Source organism: Dicentrarchus labrax, unplaced genomic scaffold, assembly GCF_905237075.1.
Source record: "Dicentrarchus labrax unplaced genomic scaffold, dlabrax2021, whole genome shotgun sequence".
Lineage (NCBI taxonomy): Eukaryota > Metazoa > Chordata > Actinopteri > Moronidae > Dicentrarchus > Dicentrarchus labrax.
Window position 1 is genome coordinate 9,803,279 of NW_026136708.1, and position 15,386 is coordinate 9,818,664.

At 40.0% G+C, this 15,386-nt stretch overlaps 2 protein-coding genes across 2 annotated transcripts; one reads left to right on the forward strand and one right to left on the reverse strand.

Annotated features, from left to right (window-relative positions):
- Positions 1 to 7,877: 7,877 nt before the first annotated feature.
- On the reverse strand, positions 7,878 to 9,639 carry LOC127368666 (leukotriene B4 receptor 1-like). Its single transcript, XM_051409721.1, has one exon. It carries the CDS (start codon positions 9,605 to 9,607, stop codon positions 8,687 to 8,689), a length of 921 nt encoding a protein of 306 aa, XP_051265681.1. The 5' UTR covers positions 9,608 to 9,639; the 3' UTR covers positions 7,878 to 8,686.
- Positions 9,640 to 10,945: 1,306 nt separating this feature from the next.
- Positions 10,946 to 15,375, forward strand: LOC127367983 (serine protease 23). The gene is made up of 2 exons (XM_051408341.1): positions 10,946 to 11,473; positions 12,068 to 15,375. Exon 2 carries the CDS (start codon positions 12,072 to 12,074, stop codon positions 13,503 to 13,505), a length of 1,434 nt encoding a protein of 477 aa, XP_051264301.1. The 5' UTR covers positions 10,946 to 11,473; positions 12,068 to 12,071; the 3' UTR covers positions 13,506 to 15,375.
- Positions 15,376 to 15,386: the final 11 nt, after the last annotated feature.

Below are 15,386 nucleotides of genomic sequence, written 5' to 3' on the forward strand. Positions count from 1 at the left end.
GTGTGTGTGTGTGTTGTGGAACTTGGCAACAAAGCTAACTATCATTTCCATACAGATGGATCCAGACAAAGACGGTAAAAACATACAGTAGAGAAGTGGATGATTTAACTGTGTGTCATTATGTATTCAGTATGAAGTCGTCAGCCTGCCAAACTGTCTCCCACTATCTCACATGACCGAAATTAATTTTCTGCTGCTCTCCCAAAACAATGAATGCTCCTACTTAAACAAGCTAGAAGGCTGTTAAATCCCACAGCATGATATAACACAAAGACTGTAGCCAAAAGAAGGAAGTAAAGTGAATCTGATCACAGAAGAAGTTAACCAACATGTTGGTGGTCATATTTCATGTGAGGTAAAAAGTAAGTTTGACCATGCATACTATATCTGCCAGCAGCCAAACTATGTGTTTAGTCAGTGCCATGGATTCAACATGCACAGGCTGTGTGCTGCTAAACACTACTCATAGTAACCATTAGATGTGCCAGTTATTCCTCAAGCATGCATTGTTAATAGAAACATAAAAAAGACGTGTAGCAGGGGTTTTAAACATTTAAATTAAATCTGAACTGGAAAGTTTCCACTGAATTTTGTTAAAATCGTCATGGCTATCAACTCTGACTTGATCATACTTTTTTTTGTTGGAGTTGAAACAGAAGCAGCATGCTCTGGAAATATGATTGGGTGTCTTCTGCTAAATCACAACCTTAACCAGTGAGAGCTTCACCAGCTAGAGGGCGTTGTGTCTGAGGCGAGATTACCATGCAGCAAAATTGCCCTTGAATTACACTTTATGCAAACTCAGCATACAGTAGATGATATGGGGTAAAGTCACTTTTCAAGGTACTAAATCCTCATAATCGTGCTAACAACACACTATTTTACACCGCGCCCAGAGACAAAATGCAGTTTTCAAAAGTCTGTCTTCTGCACAGACAGGAGACATCCAAGAAAAATACTGGCCTCTACCTTGTGTCCAAAAGAGAGACTCAAAAGTAACCGGTTTTCATCAGAGATTAGTTCCTAGGGAAAACTTTAGACAAATATTTTTTCCCCAGAATTTGACTCATGGCATAACTTTAGTACATATGCTACTGATATAATGCACTGATTTTATTTTCCAAGATGTCAGATGTTGTAATTACACAAAGCGTATGACTCCCTAGCTGATGAGTTTTAGCTGCAGATAAATACGGATTCAATTAACTTCCCATTTTAACAGGGAAGGAGTAGGTAAATTGCCCATGACTGCAGTCCTCAATAATTACAGTGATGAGGGCTTAGTCAACTTGTTCACCTTTCAGCAAACACGCAGAGAGCCATTATTCAGTAAGGAGAAAGACAGACATACACTGCATGGCCAAAAGTATACAGACACCTGACTGTTACACCTATTGAACAAATCACCCTAAAACAATGAGCAGTAATATGTTGATATATATAACAGCCTCCACTCTTCTAAGAAGGCTTTCCACCAGATGTTGCAGCCTGGATGTAGGGACTTTTTACAGTTAAGGCCCAAAAGCATCAGCAGGGTCAGGCACTGACATTGGGTGATAAAGCCTGTTTCGTTCCAGCTCATCCCAAAGGTGTTGGATGGGGTTAGGGCTGTTTCTGAATGGACATGCAACAATTAGAATGAAACGAGGTCCACAGCCAGAAAAGAACAACAGTTTGGAGTTTGATGTCTTTGTTTTCAACTTCTGCTGTCCTGTCACCTTTCTGTTGGGCTTTTTCTTGTGAAAAGCTGGAGAACTTTACCTCGTCAGGCCTCCGAAAATGGATAAAATTCTGCTGCCCATAGCTCACAAGAGGTAGTGAGGTAGAGTTGTTTGGTGTCATACATCAATGCCTCTAAACTGGTAGGAATTCAGTGGCTTATCCGAGGACATTTTCTTGGTGACACCAGGCCTTTTCCTAGTGATGACTTGCCTGTCTTGCCACGTATCAATGTCCAGGTTCATCTGAGGATTACATGTCTTCAGATCTGGCCAACTGTAAACATATGGTGGTCAGATTTTGTGATGCGTAACGCTGAGTAACAGAAGAGAGTAAATACAACAACAGCGCAAACAAGTGACCCTTATCATGGCAGAGAGGCTATAAACATAAACTATGGACCACACATACTTCTACTGGATCGGAAGAAAATACACACCGAATGATAGAAACGCACACACACCAACAAACATACCAAGATCAGCACTGACGTCCCACAATCAGACATGCACATCTGTTTTGATTTGGGATGATAAAACAACAAAACCTCCTCCTACTGGAGCAATAACATGATGACAGTCGCACACGTCAGCCTATTTATCAGAACTTTGCTTATTGTAGCTCTTCAATAATAACAATAAGTGACAGAAAGGCTTCACAGATGTTTTCTTAATGAAATGGCATCACATGTTGTGATAGTTCAATAGACTTTAAAGAACCAGTGTGTACGATTTAGTGGCATCTAGCAGTGAAGATTGCAACCAACTGAATACCACTCGCCTTCCAAGTGCTTGGTATGAACTAGTGAAACTCGCAAAAAACATGAAAGGCCCTATCTAGAGTGAGTGTTTGGTTTGTCTGTTCTGGGCTAATACTTTAAATTATATTATTTATTAAAACATTGTTGGGAACATATCCCATGTACAACAACCATTGCTTTTTAATTACAATATAATTAGATTAAGAGACATACTTTTTAAATCCTGGATCTGTAAGTGACATTACTCATTGTCCAAACTTGTACTCACATGACTTATAGTGTCTTTAATCCTTTGTTAAGTAGTGTAAAGGATTTACTGTGTCTGTATCTACTGTCTGTATCCCCGCCAGTTCAGTCCACAGCACAACAAGAACTACACTGGCCAAGAAAGTACTCTTCCAAAGAACAGCCCTTGCTTTGTCCTGCAATTTAAATCTTCCACAGAGACCTCGATAGAAAGCCGGAAAACACCATGAACTCAAATAATTGTTTATCTTTATTTGAAAAGATGTTCATGAAGGCATCTAAGCAGCTGTGGGAAATTCCCTGTTTAATATTATGGAGAAACGTAAGTTGGATGTCCTTGAACTACTGTTTCAGAGAGGTCAGCTATCTTTCTAATGAAAACAAGAATGTCTGGAAAGCTGCGTTACAGTACAATGTTCTAGTTGTCTGGAATATTTCAGGCTCATGCATGCTTGTTTTTCATCCAGGACTTTGGGGATTTTATTTATTTCAGCCAGATTTAAAGAGGCTTAAAGATGTTCCTCTTTACTCTGTATAAAAACATAAGACTAATCATTGTTACTCAGCTGATTTAGGCTTAAGTGTTAAACCTTGAGTCATAAAATTATCCTGGGTTGAATATCCAACTTGACTGCTCATCAAAGACTGTGTTTGAGTTACTGGATGACGCCCAGTTTCATTTGCCAAAAGCAGGTATTGATCATGCCTGAAGTTTATAGTTTCAAAATAGGAATTCACAGCTGTAATGGTGAGTGTAATTGCAGCCCACAGGGATGTATATAAGTGGATGCACATGTGCATCAAATGTATTTTCTCATTGCAAACACATAAAATATGAAAAAACACTGAACTGAATTCATGCTTGCAGTGTGTCGTTGTGCATACGGTATTCATCCAGAGCATTTCCCTTTACCATTCCTACAGTCAGATGCATTGGCACCTGAACGAGGCCACCGTCAGCTGCACTGAGGACATGTGCATTAGACTGTAACTACATTAACTGAAGCACACATATGAGGTACTATTCTTTCCATGCCACTTTCCACTTCCAGTCCATACATTTCAGGGAAATATTGTACTTTTTATTTCACTACAATTATCTAACAGCTTTAGCTACTATACTTTATAAATTAAGATTTTTGCATTAAAAAAACACATGAAATAATTACGACTGAAACAACGAGACGATTAATCAATAACAATAATAATCAGACAGAAAATGAATTGGCAAACATTTTGATAGGTGTTTATTTTTATTTTTTATTTAAAAACATTTAATATTTCCAGCTTTAAAACAAGACATGCAGAATCTTATAGGCATCTGTACATTTGATAAGATTGTCCTAGTTCAGTAACTTCTGAATTATGTTTGGTCTGATTTGGGTTTTTGGCTTTCTTAAGTAACCCATAATTAAATAATCCTTAGTTGCAGTCATACATACATACAAAATCCAAGCCAACTAACAGTATCCTGCTTTAATGCATGAGTAATAATAATCTAATGACATGTAATATATAATAGGGTAACAGTCCCATGGGACATGTTTCTGCATTGAGTGTGTTCATACTTACTGTATACTGATTATACTTACATACTTTTACTTAAGTTAGTAAAAGTATGTAAGTAAGTAGTAAAGTAAAGGATCTGAATACTTCCTCTATTACACTGATTATGTCTAAATTTACTTTGTTACATCTCAAAAGGTTCAGTTCTTCACTGACATGACATCCTGCACACCCTTGAAAGGAAACAAAGAAAGCTATTTGAGAAGCTATCGGAGAAATATTTTTATTATAATAACAGAAGGTAGATGCAGCATGGTGTAATTGTGTTGCAAACAATATTTTGGTGTATTCTGGTAGACATTTAATGCCATGGCCTAATGATAGCTTTGAGTGCATGCACTTACCTGGCAGTTAACCTGGCAGTCTCCACTCTTAAGTAAATCACTTGGAATGTCTGTATAAAACAACTCACCCAACAACATGTATGCACATGAAGAATTCACCAAACGCACATACACACCCACAAAGTCATCCATAGATATTGTTTCATCTCACAGACTTTTTCTCCCCAAACAAACTTTTGAGAAGAAAGGAGGCATTTCAACCGCTGCTGATTCACAACAAGTCACTATATTTACATAGCTCTGCTGATTTATGCATGCAGCTGGAGATATCAGAGCATCCAAAGGCCACGTTCTCGAAAATATCACAGCCCCGACTCAGCAGGTCACATCGAGACTGAATATTCTAATTAGACTGGTGCCGAGGGGGAAACTTTCCACTTAGCTGCAAAATCCCACTAAAACTAAGAATTAAGGTTGGACAGAAACCAGTAAAGCTTCATTACAAGACACAGGGAGGTGTGGAGAGCCAAAATAAACAAGCTCCTCTTCTCTTCCCTGCTTTCTCCTCACTCATATCTCTCTCTGCACCTGGCCTCTCTGTGGATACTGCCAGCTGAAAGAAACCTGGAGGAGTAAGGAAAGGCAGAAATAATGGGAAGACACACGTGACATCTTTTACTAAAACCTAATAGAAAGAAAGGGCAGGACGGGACAGGACAGATAAGTAATTGAAGGATGAGGAGAGTGGAAAAGGACAGCAAATCCGAGATGCGTGAGAGGAGAGGAATGAGCAGGCAACAGTGAGTCATCTAACCCCAGAGCAACAACTGTAACTGTTATCACTAGTCCTCCATAGACCTGACCCCAACTTATTTTAAAAGTTCTTATTACGTCACAGCATTAGCTTCTTTCGCATCGCTCGCTTCCCACATCTTCAGTTATTTAATTATCGAAGATAAGAAAAGCACTTTTTAATTTGAAGCTGACGGAATATTTTAATTTGGATGTAGGCCTTTAATTAAAACCACAAATTATTTTCCAGAGACCCACCGATAAGACAGTTTGAGAAGTAGGTTCACTCTATTGCAAAGAGTCAGATGAGAAGATACCACTCGAATGTCTGTATCGCAAACATGAAACGTTTCTGCCAGGAGACAGTTAGCTTAGCTTAGCATAAAGACTGGAAACAGCTAGCCAGGCTCTGTCTGAAGGTAACAAAATCCTCCCAGCACCTCTAAAGCTCACAAATCAACTCGTTATAACTCATTTGTTTCTGTACAAACACTGAAGTGTAAAAACGACATGTTGCTGGACTATTTCTTGGCAAGGACCTGAAACTTCCTGGAGTTGTGGCGTCACTGCTAACAAGCTGCTTAGCTTATTTCCTGTCTCCGTGTTAAGCTAAGCGAAGTGTCTCCAATATAGCTTAAAATGTACCTCACAAAAACAAGAGGGGTATCAATCTTCTCATCCAACTTTCGGGAAGACAGTGAATAAGGGTGTTTCCCAAAATGTAGAACTATTCATTTAACATCCGACTGTTGAGCAAAAACAGGAATAAGCCTGACATTATTGTAAATACTCGCTGATTAGATGGATTTAGCAGTGAGATGGAATTTATTATGGTAAAATATGCGTGAATAAAATCTTAGTAGTGGAAGTTCTGGATGTGATTTATAAGCACCATAAACATAATTGCACCGTAATTTATGCTTTGTCTGACGAAACACTGCTTCTTTTCACCGAGCTGCATGTAGTGCATTGACAGAGAAATAATAAAACAAACATAATTTGCTTAGAGGTTGGTTACATTCTGTTTCTCGTGCTCGCAGATATACACACAAACCCACCATCATACAAGACTTTCAGCATCCATATATTTCTTAAAATGGATTCTGTCCTTTGTCTGCCAAGGGTAAAGATAGCCCCCTTTCTGATGACCTAAAGTGTGTTATAGATCATGAAAATTGTAAGCGAGTATCTTGGCAGCAGTATACACACTGAATTTAGAGGAGAAGTCATCCTTGCATGGGAAAGGGATGCTTGCTTTGTTGAGAACTGGCCAGAGAAAACCCTGCCTGGGTCCAAAGGAGCAGCCGGGGGAAAGACTGAGTCACAAACATCACATACACAAAGTTCTCTCCCGCAGCAGTCCCGACCCTTTGGTTGGACTGGTTTTTTATTAACAGTGCTGTCTAGACAGAGTTCAGTACAAAAAGAAGCATTGGTTGACCCAGACTGCTGTCTACACAGCTTGAGGAGAGAACATAAATGATGGTGCTTCCTCAGCCTAAGAGGGCATGACCAGCAGAGTTACCCCAAGAAAAAGACTTCTCAGCCACACATGCAGGGGGAAAACCTCCCGCACCTCCTGGTTCATTACACATATCAATGTATTGGTTTCAGTCCCGGGGGAAATTAATGAAAAGAAAGCACAAAAGGCTGGAGAGAGTGTAAAGACATGGAGAAAAATAAGATGCAGTGATGGATGTAGCCAAGTATGATGAGACATATCAGTGCAAGAACAATAGCTTTACTGAGAATTATTTGTATAGTTACTAAGTATAGTCACAGAGGCTTTAACAATAACAGAGACGTTCTCTGGAAGTCACACTGCTACTGTGCTGGGACACACTGTACATACACTGTGCAAAGCTGCAGGAGGTAACCTTTATAAAAATAAGCTTTATCGTCATTATTGCTGACATGCTCACTGTGTTCTGACAGTTTTACATGAGACCGATAATCTAAAGCTCCTAATGGCATTTGCAAGAATCCACACTTCAGCTGTTGTACAGATTAAGCAAACACGATACAACATGTTAATAAGTGAGCTTTAGAGGTGCTGGTATGTGGATTTTGTTTTACTATCAGACAGAGGCAGACTTTCAATTCTTTGTGCTAAGCTAAGTTAGCCAGCTTCTGGCTGCAGCTTCATATTTAGTGTACAGACATTAAAGTGGCATCAAACTTCTTATGTAATCCCTTATAAGAAAGCGAATAAGCTTATTTCCCAAAATGTGAAATGTATCCTTTAACTAACATTTTCAATGCAGAACTTATAGTAATATTATAGTATTGCTACTTTATATTTAGGTAATTAACACTTCCTTAACCACTATTAATAACACTTTTGGCCCATTTATCATTCTTTTTGAAGGCAAGATATCATTTTATTATATTATATATTAAAAAATATGAACAATATACAAACAGCATTCAATGTAACAGCTGAAATAGTCTACCTGAAAATCTGTCTAGATTCCAGTGGTCCTAGATAAAAGAAAGAATGAATGAATGAATGAGTTTACACATCTGCTTATATTGTCAATACAGCACACTCTCCCCCTCTCTTCATCCTTCCTCTTGTAGGTCTTTATGTCTGTCTATCCCTAAACATTAGAGACAAATGGTCAATCCTTTCGTTGGATGCACTCCAACACAAACATTTATTCACTCTTTTCATTAACTGTTGCTTCCTCTGACTGGATCTTTCCCATAAAAGCTAAGATGCTTAAATAGACAATGTCATTATAAGTGAAAATAATTGCATTTCACAGTGCTGGATAATGCTTTTGGACAATAGTACCACACATCCACATCAACACACACACATCCACATTAACACACACAAGAAAAAAATACATGTTGAGTTCTCTAAAACATATGTGGTAAAACATCAATGCTATAAGCAAACAGGAAGTCAGTTATTATCTTGGAAATGACATACAATCTATCATTTCTGTATTGTTTTTCTTCTTTCTTTACCCGATTTGTTTAAACCTCTATTTCTACAGCTCTGGCTGAGGACCAGTTGTAATCAGCAAACAGCTCATTTGAGGAGAGATGTTGCTTAACCTCAAAATTCATCATTAAACCACAACTCAATCACAACTATCACTGACAAATGAGAGAACCACACCCTCAAACTGTGTATCCATATGGGAAATAGTTTGACTAAAAACACCTTTTTTCATTTCCACAAAAACAAAAATAATTTCTCTAAGCGTTAGAATATTCGCAGCGCTGCACTCTGTACTGATATCTGGTGGCTTTTCATCGATCATACTCCTTCAAATGATTAGACTTCCTGGAGAGGTGAGCTTCTGCATCAACAACAATATTTATGTCTAGCTTTTTGGCACACGGTGCAGATGTTTCTAGAAGCAAATGCATAAAGGAGTGGATTCAGGCAGCTATTCACAAATGTCAGTGCTCCGACGATGTTCCAGCTGTTCATACAAAACTTCAACAGGCCCTCACTTTTAGCTGCAATAGCTGCAACACCAAGCACATTTATGATAAGATATGGCATCCATAGAGCAAAAAAGGTCACAATGATACTAGTGACCAGCCAGGTTGTCTGTGGGTTGTTGAAGAAAGCTGCCTGGTGCACCTTCCTGTGGACGCTGATGTATGCAAATGCCACAAGAGAAAATGAAACGAATCCCACCAGGGACTCTGTCAGCAGCACGGCCACCTCCTGGGCCGGGGAAGAGTAGAGAGCTTTACATTGGGTCCAGTGCCCGTCTGTGCCCAGCTGTCGAACCACTAACGCAGGGATGGACAGGATCATTGCAACCAGCCAGAGCAGAGCCAGCAGCCTCCTCTTTCCTGCCTGGGGCAAGCATTTCTGCAGGTACACCACCTGTAGGTAGCGCTGGACACTCAGCGCCGTCACAGTCAGCATGCTCCCATAAAGGCTGCAGTACATGAGATATGTTAGGAGCTTACAGGCCACCAGGCCAAGGGTCCAGCTGTACAGAAAGGTGTAAATCCACAGGGGCAGGGTGAGCAGGCAGAGCAGGTCTGACATGGCCAAATTCAGCATCAGAGCCTGGCTCAGATTGGATAGGTGCTGCCTGTTTGGTTTGAGGATGATCACGGCGGTGTTTCCAGGAACTCCCAGCAGGAAGCAGAGGGACAACACCACCGCAGTGACCAGACTGCTGGAGTCCCAGGAGGGAGGAGGTGGAGGTACAGGAGAGGAGGAGATGTTTGAAGTGACCACAGTGGAGTTGAGCTGTTCCATGCTGCACAACCTGCTGGCAGAGAAGCTGAACGTTGTGTACTGAGTAATGTTGTTCACTGAGCAGGTGAGGAACAAGATGCGTTCAAAGAGGAACAAATAACAAAGAAACCATGAAATCATGCCCGCATATCACATGTTCCATTACAGCTGCATTGTTTTGCATGGCTCCTTTATCTAATGTATTTATCATATTATGTTTCCTGCACAGGGAACCAATTTATTTGTACTTGTGAATTTCCATTTCCCTGCACTAGCTATGAGATTTAATATTAATGTTGCCTTTCATTTATCATCAGTCATAACAAATTCCCTCAAGTGGGACAATAATGGTATCACTGAACCTTCAGGGAAGTGATACTGAATGATTAATGTATAAGATTAATGTATAAGCTCTAATTTTCATACCTAGATATGCTGCAGCAGTGAAGTCTCCACATATTTAAATATGATGACAGGTTTCGTCAAACATGATGTCAGTGTAAAAGCCCTTTCATAGAATAATCCCAATTTGTTTCACACCCAACGTCATGTTTGTTTATAATGAAACAAAATACATATTCACACACATTTGAAATAATGTTCAACCTATTATATGTAACTATAGTACATTATCTATTATAACTAAAAAAACTAATCTAATACCTTCTATATTTTGACAAAATAATCTGAACACAAGGTCCATTTAGAAGGTGTTCTGGAGATTTCAATCTTTTTACATGATATTCATCAGCAGATTGACAATTGTACATGTTAAAATTCTTGTTTTTCTAAGGACTTCTAGTTCGTGTTGGCTTAAAACAAGTTTGTTAATGACCTCGAAAACAATAGCTGACAAAGGACTTATGGTGCCCTTAAAGTGGCCAGAAAACATACCAAATACCAACTCCAAGTGCAAGATGATGTGATAAAATGAAAGCTCCAGAAAGATCCCAGAATTCTGCTCCTAAGGCGAAGAACTTAGATATTTTGTTTGCAATAAAAAACTTGTTGATTTTACTTTTTTATTTTAAATCCTGCTATTCTCGCAAGTGCACAAACATCATCTGTTGGTATGATGACAGTAATAATTGACCCTTTGACTGATGTGTGTGTGCCTGTAGGTGCCTGTGTGTGCTGGTGTTACACAACATCTAATCAAGGAGAAAGGAGGAGTTCCTGCACTGAATGAACTCCTGTTGCACCAAGCAGAGAGACACTTGTCAAAATAAACCAACAGGGGTTGAAATACAGGTTCCCCAGATCTGAGAGGTGCAGCGTTGAGTGTGTGTGTGTGTGTGTGTGTGTGTGTGTGGGTGTGTATCTGGACACACTTCAAACGTCACCTGACATAAATCTAAACTTACATTTTTGACCGCAGAAGCACCGGATAAACACACACTCAAAGGCAACATTTTGTCGGTGGATCTCTCTGTAAATAGCTTTACATCTAAATTAATTCCTTTTCTATTGAAAGCACTGCTGTTCTGCGCGTGTTCCCGACCTAATAAAAATATTTGCGGAATCCGAGAAAAATACCCCAAATTCACTCCACATGGCTCCACTTTTGAGCTAAAATCTAATGTCATCACATGATCAAAACCCTTCATTCATGCTTGCACCCTCTTGGCTCGGACTCCCCCCTTCTGCCTGTTTGCTCGTCACTTTTTTTTTCTGCAGCAGAGTGGGATGCAGATTTCTATGAGGATCTCAGCACACAGCTTCTTGCGCTCCAATTTTTTTTTTTTTTTTTTTTTTTTTTTTGCGTGAGCCCAGGAAATGATGGAGCCCAGTCTGCTAGAAGCCATTTGGATAGAGAGGATTTTTTATTGATGAGAAGAAGGACATTTACTGGCCGTTTTTAGGGGGGTATTTTTTGAATGTTGGCAGGTAGGACTTTGTATTTCTTGCATCTCTTCGCCAAGTGACATTTATGCATGCAGTGACATTTTCTTTCAAAATAAAATAACATCACTATCTTTCCTCTTAATTATAAAGCTATATTTAGTCTCTATCTTCTTTTTGACCAGTACTGTTAATTAAATTAAGCTTCACACTTATTTTCTAGGATGCAGTCTTTACAGTAACTCTTTAAATAGGCTAATAGAATAATATCAGACTTTATTCACACCAGAAAATGGGCATTACTAATGTAAAAAATGTTCAGTTGTGTCTCTAAATGACAGTTAAAGTAGGATGTTGCATGTAATAACGAAAGCATTGTCTACATTTTGAAATGTGTATCCTATTCTTAAGTTGCAGACACCTCATGTCAATTTAAAGTAAAATATCACCGCCACACTTTGCTGTCTAAGAGATTTATTGTTTCGAGATTGAGCTTGTGTGCCCCCTGCTGGCTACTGTGGGAACATGCATAGGATTTCTTTCATGGCCTAATAGAAAAAGTAAGAAGTGATGGTGGCATTTCAGAGGTTTTGAACCATGGTACACTTTGGTATTAGTAATTTCTATTTGTATTTTCAGTGGGATGGGACTCAATCACTTCCTGTGTCTGCTGCTCTGTGCAGCTGCCCTGACAGTGTCTGTAGTTTCTGGTGAAGATGAGAACAGCAAGGCCTACAGGTGGGCCAAGCAGAGCCTCCCGGTGCTGCTGGACACACACACAGAGCCTTTAAACACTCCTTCGTTCAAAGGGCAGGAGGAGGATGAGGAGAAAGGAGGGACAAAGACAGTCTGTGGAAAAGAGTGTCAAAGCAGCCGTGCACCTATGGACCAGACTGAGCAAGAGAGGATTCTGGGATATGAGACAGTGTATGAGAATGGCACTCGCACATATACAGCCGTCAGCTTGCAGGGTTTCAACAAGATGTCTGCAAGAACACCAGCCAGCTCTCCGACTCATACCCGCAGGAAACGGCAAGTTTATGGAGCAGATGGACGCTTTGTGATCTCTGACTCACATTTCATCACCAACTACCCTTTCTCTACAGCTGTTCGTCTCTCCACAGGCTGCTCTGGTGTCCTGATCTCCCCGAAACATGTGCTAACAGCGGCACACTGCATCCATGATGGGAGGGACTACCTAGAGAGTGCCAGAAGGGTTAGAGTAGGGGTGCTACAGCTCAAGACTAAAAGAAGAAGAGGTGGTAGGAGGAGAGGAGGGCAGCTGAGGGGCGGGAGGAGAGGAGAGGGGGACAGAGGTGAGGAGCAGATAAAGGAGGAAGGTGAGGAGCAGAATAGTATAGATGCAGATGTAGTAAGAGGTAGGAAGGGAGGCAAAGGCAGGAGGCGCAGGGGAAGAAAAGAGGGTGAGGAAGGTGTAGCAGATCATGGAATTAGGGGCGACTTAGAGAGAGGAAGAGGAGGGAAGCAGAAAAGTCTCAACCGTATACGACGTAGTGCTGAGCCCAAGAAGCAGCCCGTCTTCCGTTGGGCACGAGTTAAACAAACCCGAATCCCTCAAGGATGGATCCAAACCAAGAACTCGACCAACTCGATGTCCACTGACTACGATTACGCTGTTCTGGAGCTGAAACGACCCCTCAAACAAAAGCACATGGAGCTCGGGGTGGCACCCTCTGCCATCCCCCTGGCACGGATCCACTTCTCAGGCTATGATGCTGACAAAAGCCTGCTGGACGGGCGTGGAGAAGAAAAGGTGGTCTACCGTTTTTGTTCAGTGGCAAATGAGTCTGACGATCTGATGTACCAGCACTGTGACGCGCAGCCAGGCGCTACGGGGGCAGGCGTTTACATTCGTCTGAGGCAGGAAGTAGGAGAAGCAGGCAGGAAAGGGAAGTGGCAGCGGAGGGTGATTGGGGTGTTTTCGGGCCATCAGTGGGTGGAGGTGGAAGGAGGTGAGCAGAGGGACTTTAATGTTGCGGTGAGGATTACGCCAGCCAAATATGCCCAGATCTGTCACTGGATCCATGGAGATCCAAGTCTCTGTAAAGAGGTTTGACTGGAAAGTGATGGACCTACAAGACAAAAATATAGGTTGTCACTTTCAAAGAGACTCAAAGATCTGGGCCTGTATGTATAAAACTTCTAAAAAGCAGTTCTTAAGAATGGTCCTAGACTTTGACTTACAGTTGATAACTATTTGGTAAAAATTAGGACTTAGACGCTGACTTTTAGCAAAGTATACAAACCCTACACTACAGTGTTGTCAATTAAGGCCTCCAGTCATGTCTATGCCCTTCCTCAAGCACTTAAACAGCCAATAGTATGCCTCCAAAGGTTATGTGTCATAGCTGCATCACAGCTTCATATACTCCTTGATGTAGTTACCTACCCATCATTCATTGTGTCCAACGTTATAAATTCTTAAATACAGTATATTGCAAAATGCAAGACAAAAGCTTATAGAAGATATTTCCCGCACAGCTGCAATGACAATAATAATACACCGGTATGCTGTTTGGGATATTTAAAAGTATTAAATTAGTTCATGTATATAGTAAACATTTCAAGTGATACTCGTCTGTGGAGGTCCTATGAAATCTTTATGTGAAATGTTTCTTTTTTCCAAAACAACACAAACAACAAATCAAATGCTCGCATTCTTCTTTCTTTGGCAAATCTGGCACCTACTGTGTATTACCCACAATGCAACTCGACCACTGACAGTTCAGTCAGAGATTTGGGTGTGTTATGCTGGTAGCGGCTAATGTAGCCTCAAGCAGAGATGAGGAGCTGTGCAGATTTGTTTTTATTTAGTAGTATTCAGACTCAAGTGATATCAAATCACTTGAGGTAATTTATCATATGTTACGCGGCTCCCTTTGGAGCCACACAAAGCTTTATACAACTTTTTTTTTTTTTTTTACTTATTGAGTAGTACTCCCCAAGACCAAACAGACTCTGTGCAGTTCCCCTTTAAAAAGTTTCCTGCCAAGTGTATATGTTAAAAACAGTTCAACTTGTAATATCTGTGTGCTATTCATTGTCTTTTATACTAACTATAATTCATTTATTTCACTGCTTAGCCAAAATATTATTGTTGCACTTTTTGTAATCGTTATAAATGAGGCTAATACAAACTTCAGGAAGACATGTAAACATTTGATTCTATTTATGCTGAAACCATCATGTCAGGAACTTGTTCATACTGTATAAGGATGTGGGTATTAGCACAGATGTATCTTTTATTAATTTATCATCATACATTTCCAAAAGTGTGTATCCACTGCCTCTGCTGGTCACTAACTAACTTACGAAGTCTTAACACTTATTAATGTTTATGCATAGTACTTAAATGTAAGAATAAGTGCACAATTATGTGTTGTTTTTTTCTTCTTCTTAATTTTCTGAGCAGCTTTATGCATACAGGCCCAGGAATGCTGATTTCAGACCAGTTCACTTCTTTAATGACAGTTTTTGGGCATATCAGCAACCTATAATCCAAGAATGCTGCACATGTCCCTGGTCCTGGATCAGTGGCCTATTGATCCATTTGTTATTTTATTGTCTCCTTTTCTAAATACCACAGTTGTCTGTCTCTGAAACACCTAATTTATAGAACTTTGAAACTGTAATTATGTAAAAGAAAAGTCGAAGCCATATGTATTTCTCCTGTGTGGCACAATGTAAACATTTTGCTTTGTTAACTTTTGTATAGAAGCATACACAGTTAAACTGGTGTTAGCCTTCATGTTAAAGGAAATACTGGGTCAACACAACGTTTGTATTTTCTGACATTCTGAAGCGAGTAACAATATCTTGTTTTGTAATTTTGTTTTCATGCCACAAGCACATTTTCTTGTCAACAGAAATAATTCATGCTGATAACAAATAAAAATGTTGAATTTTCAAACAACAAGCTGACAGAAGCAGAACAGAG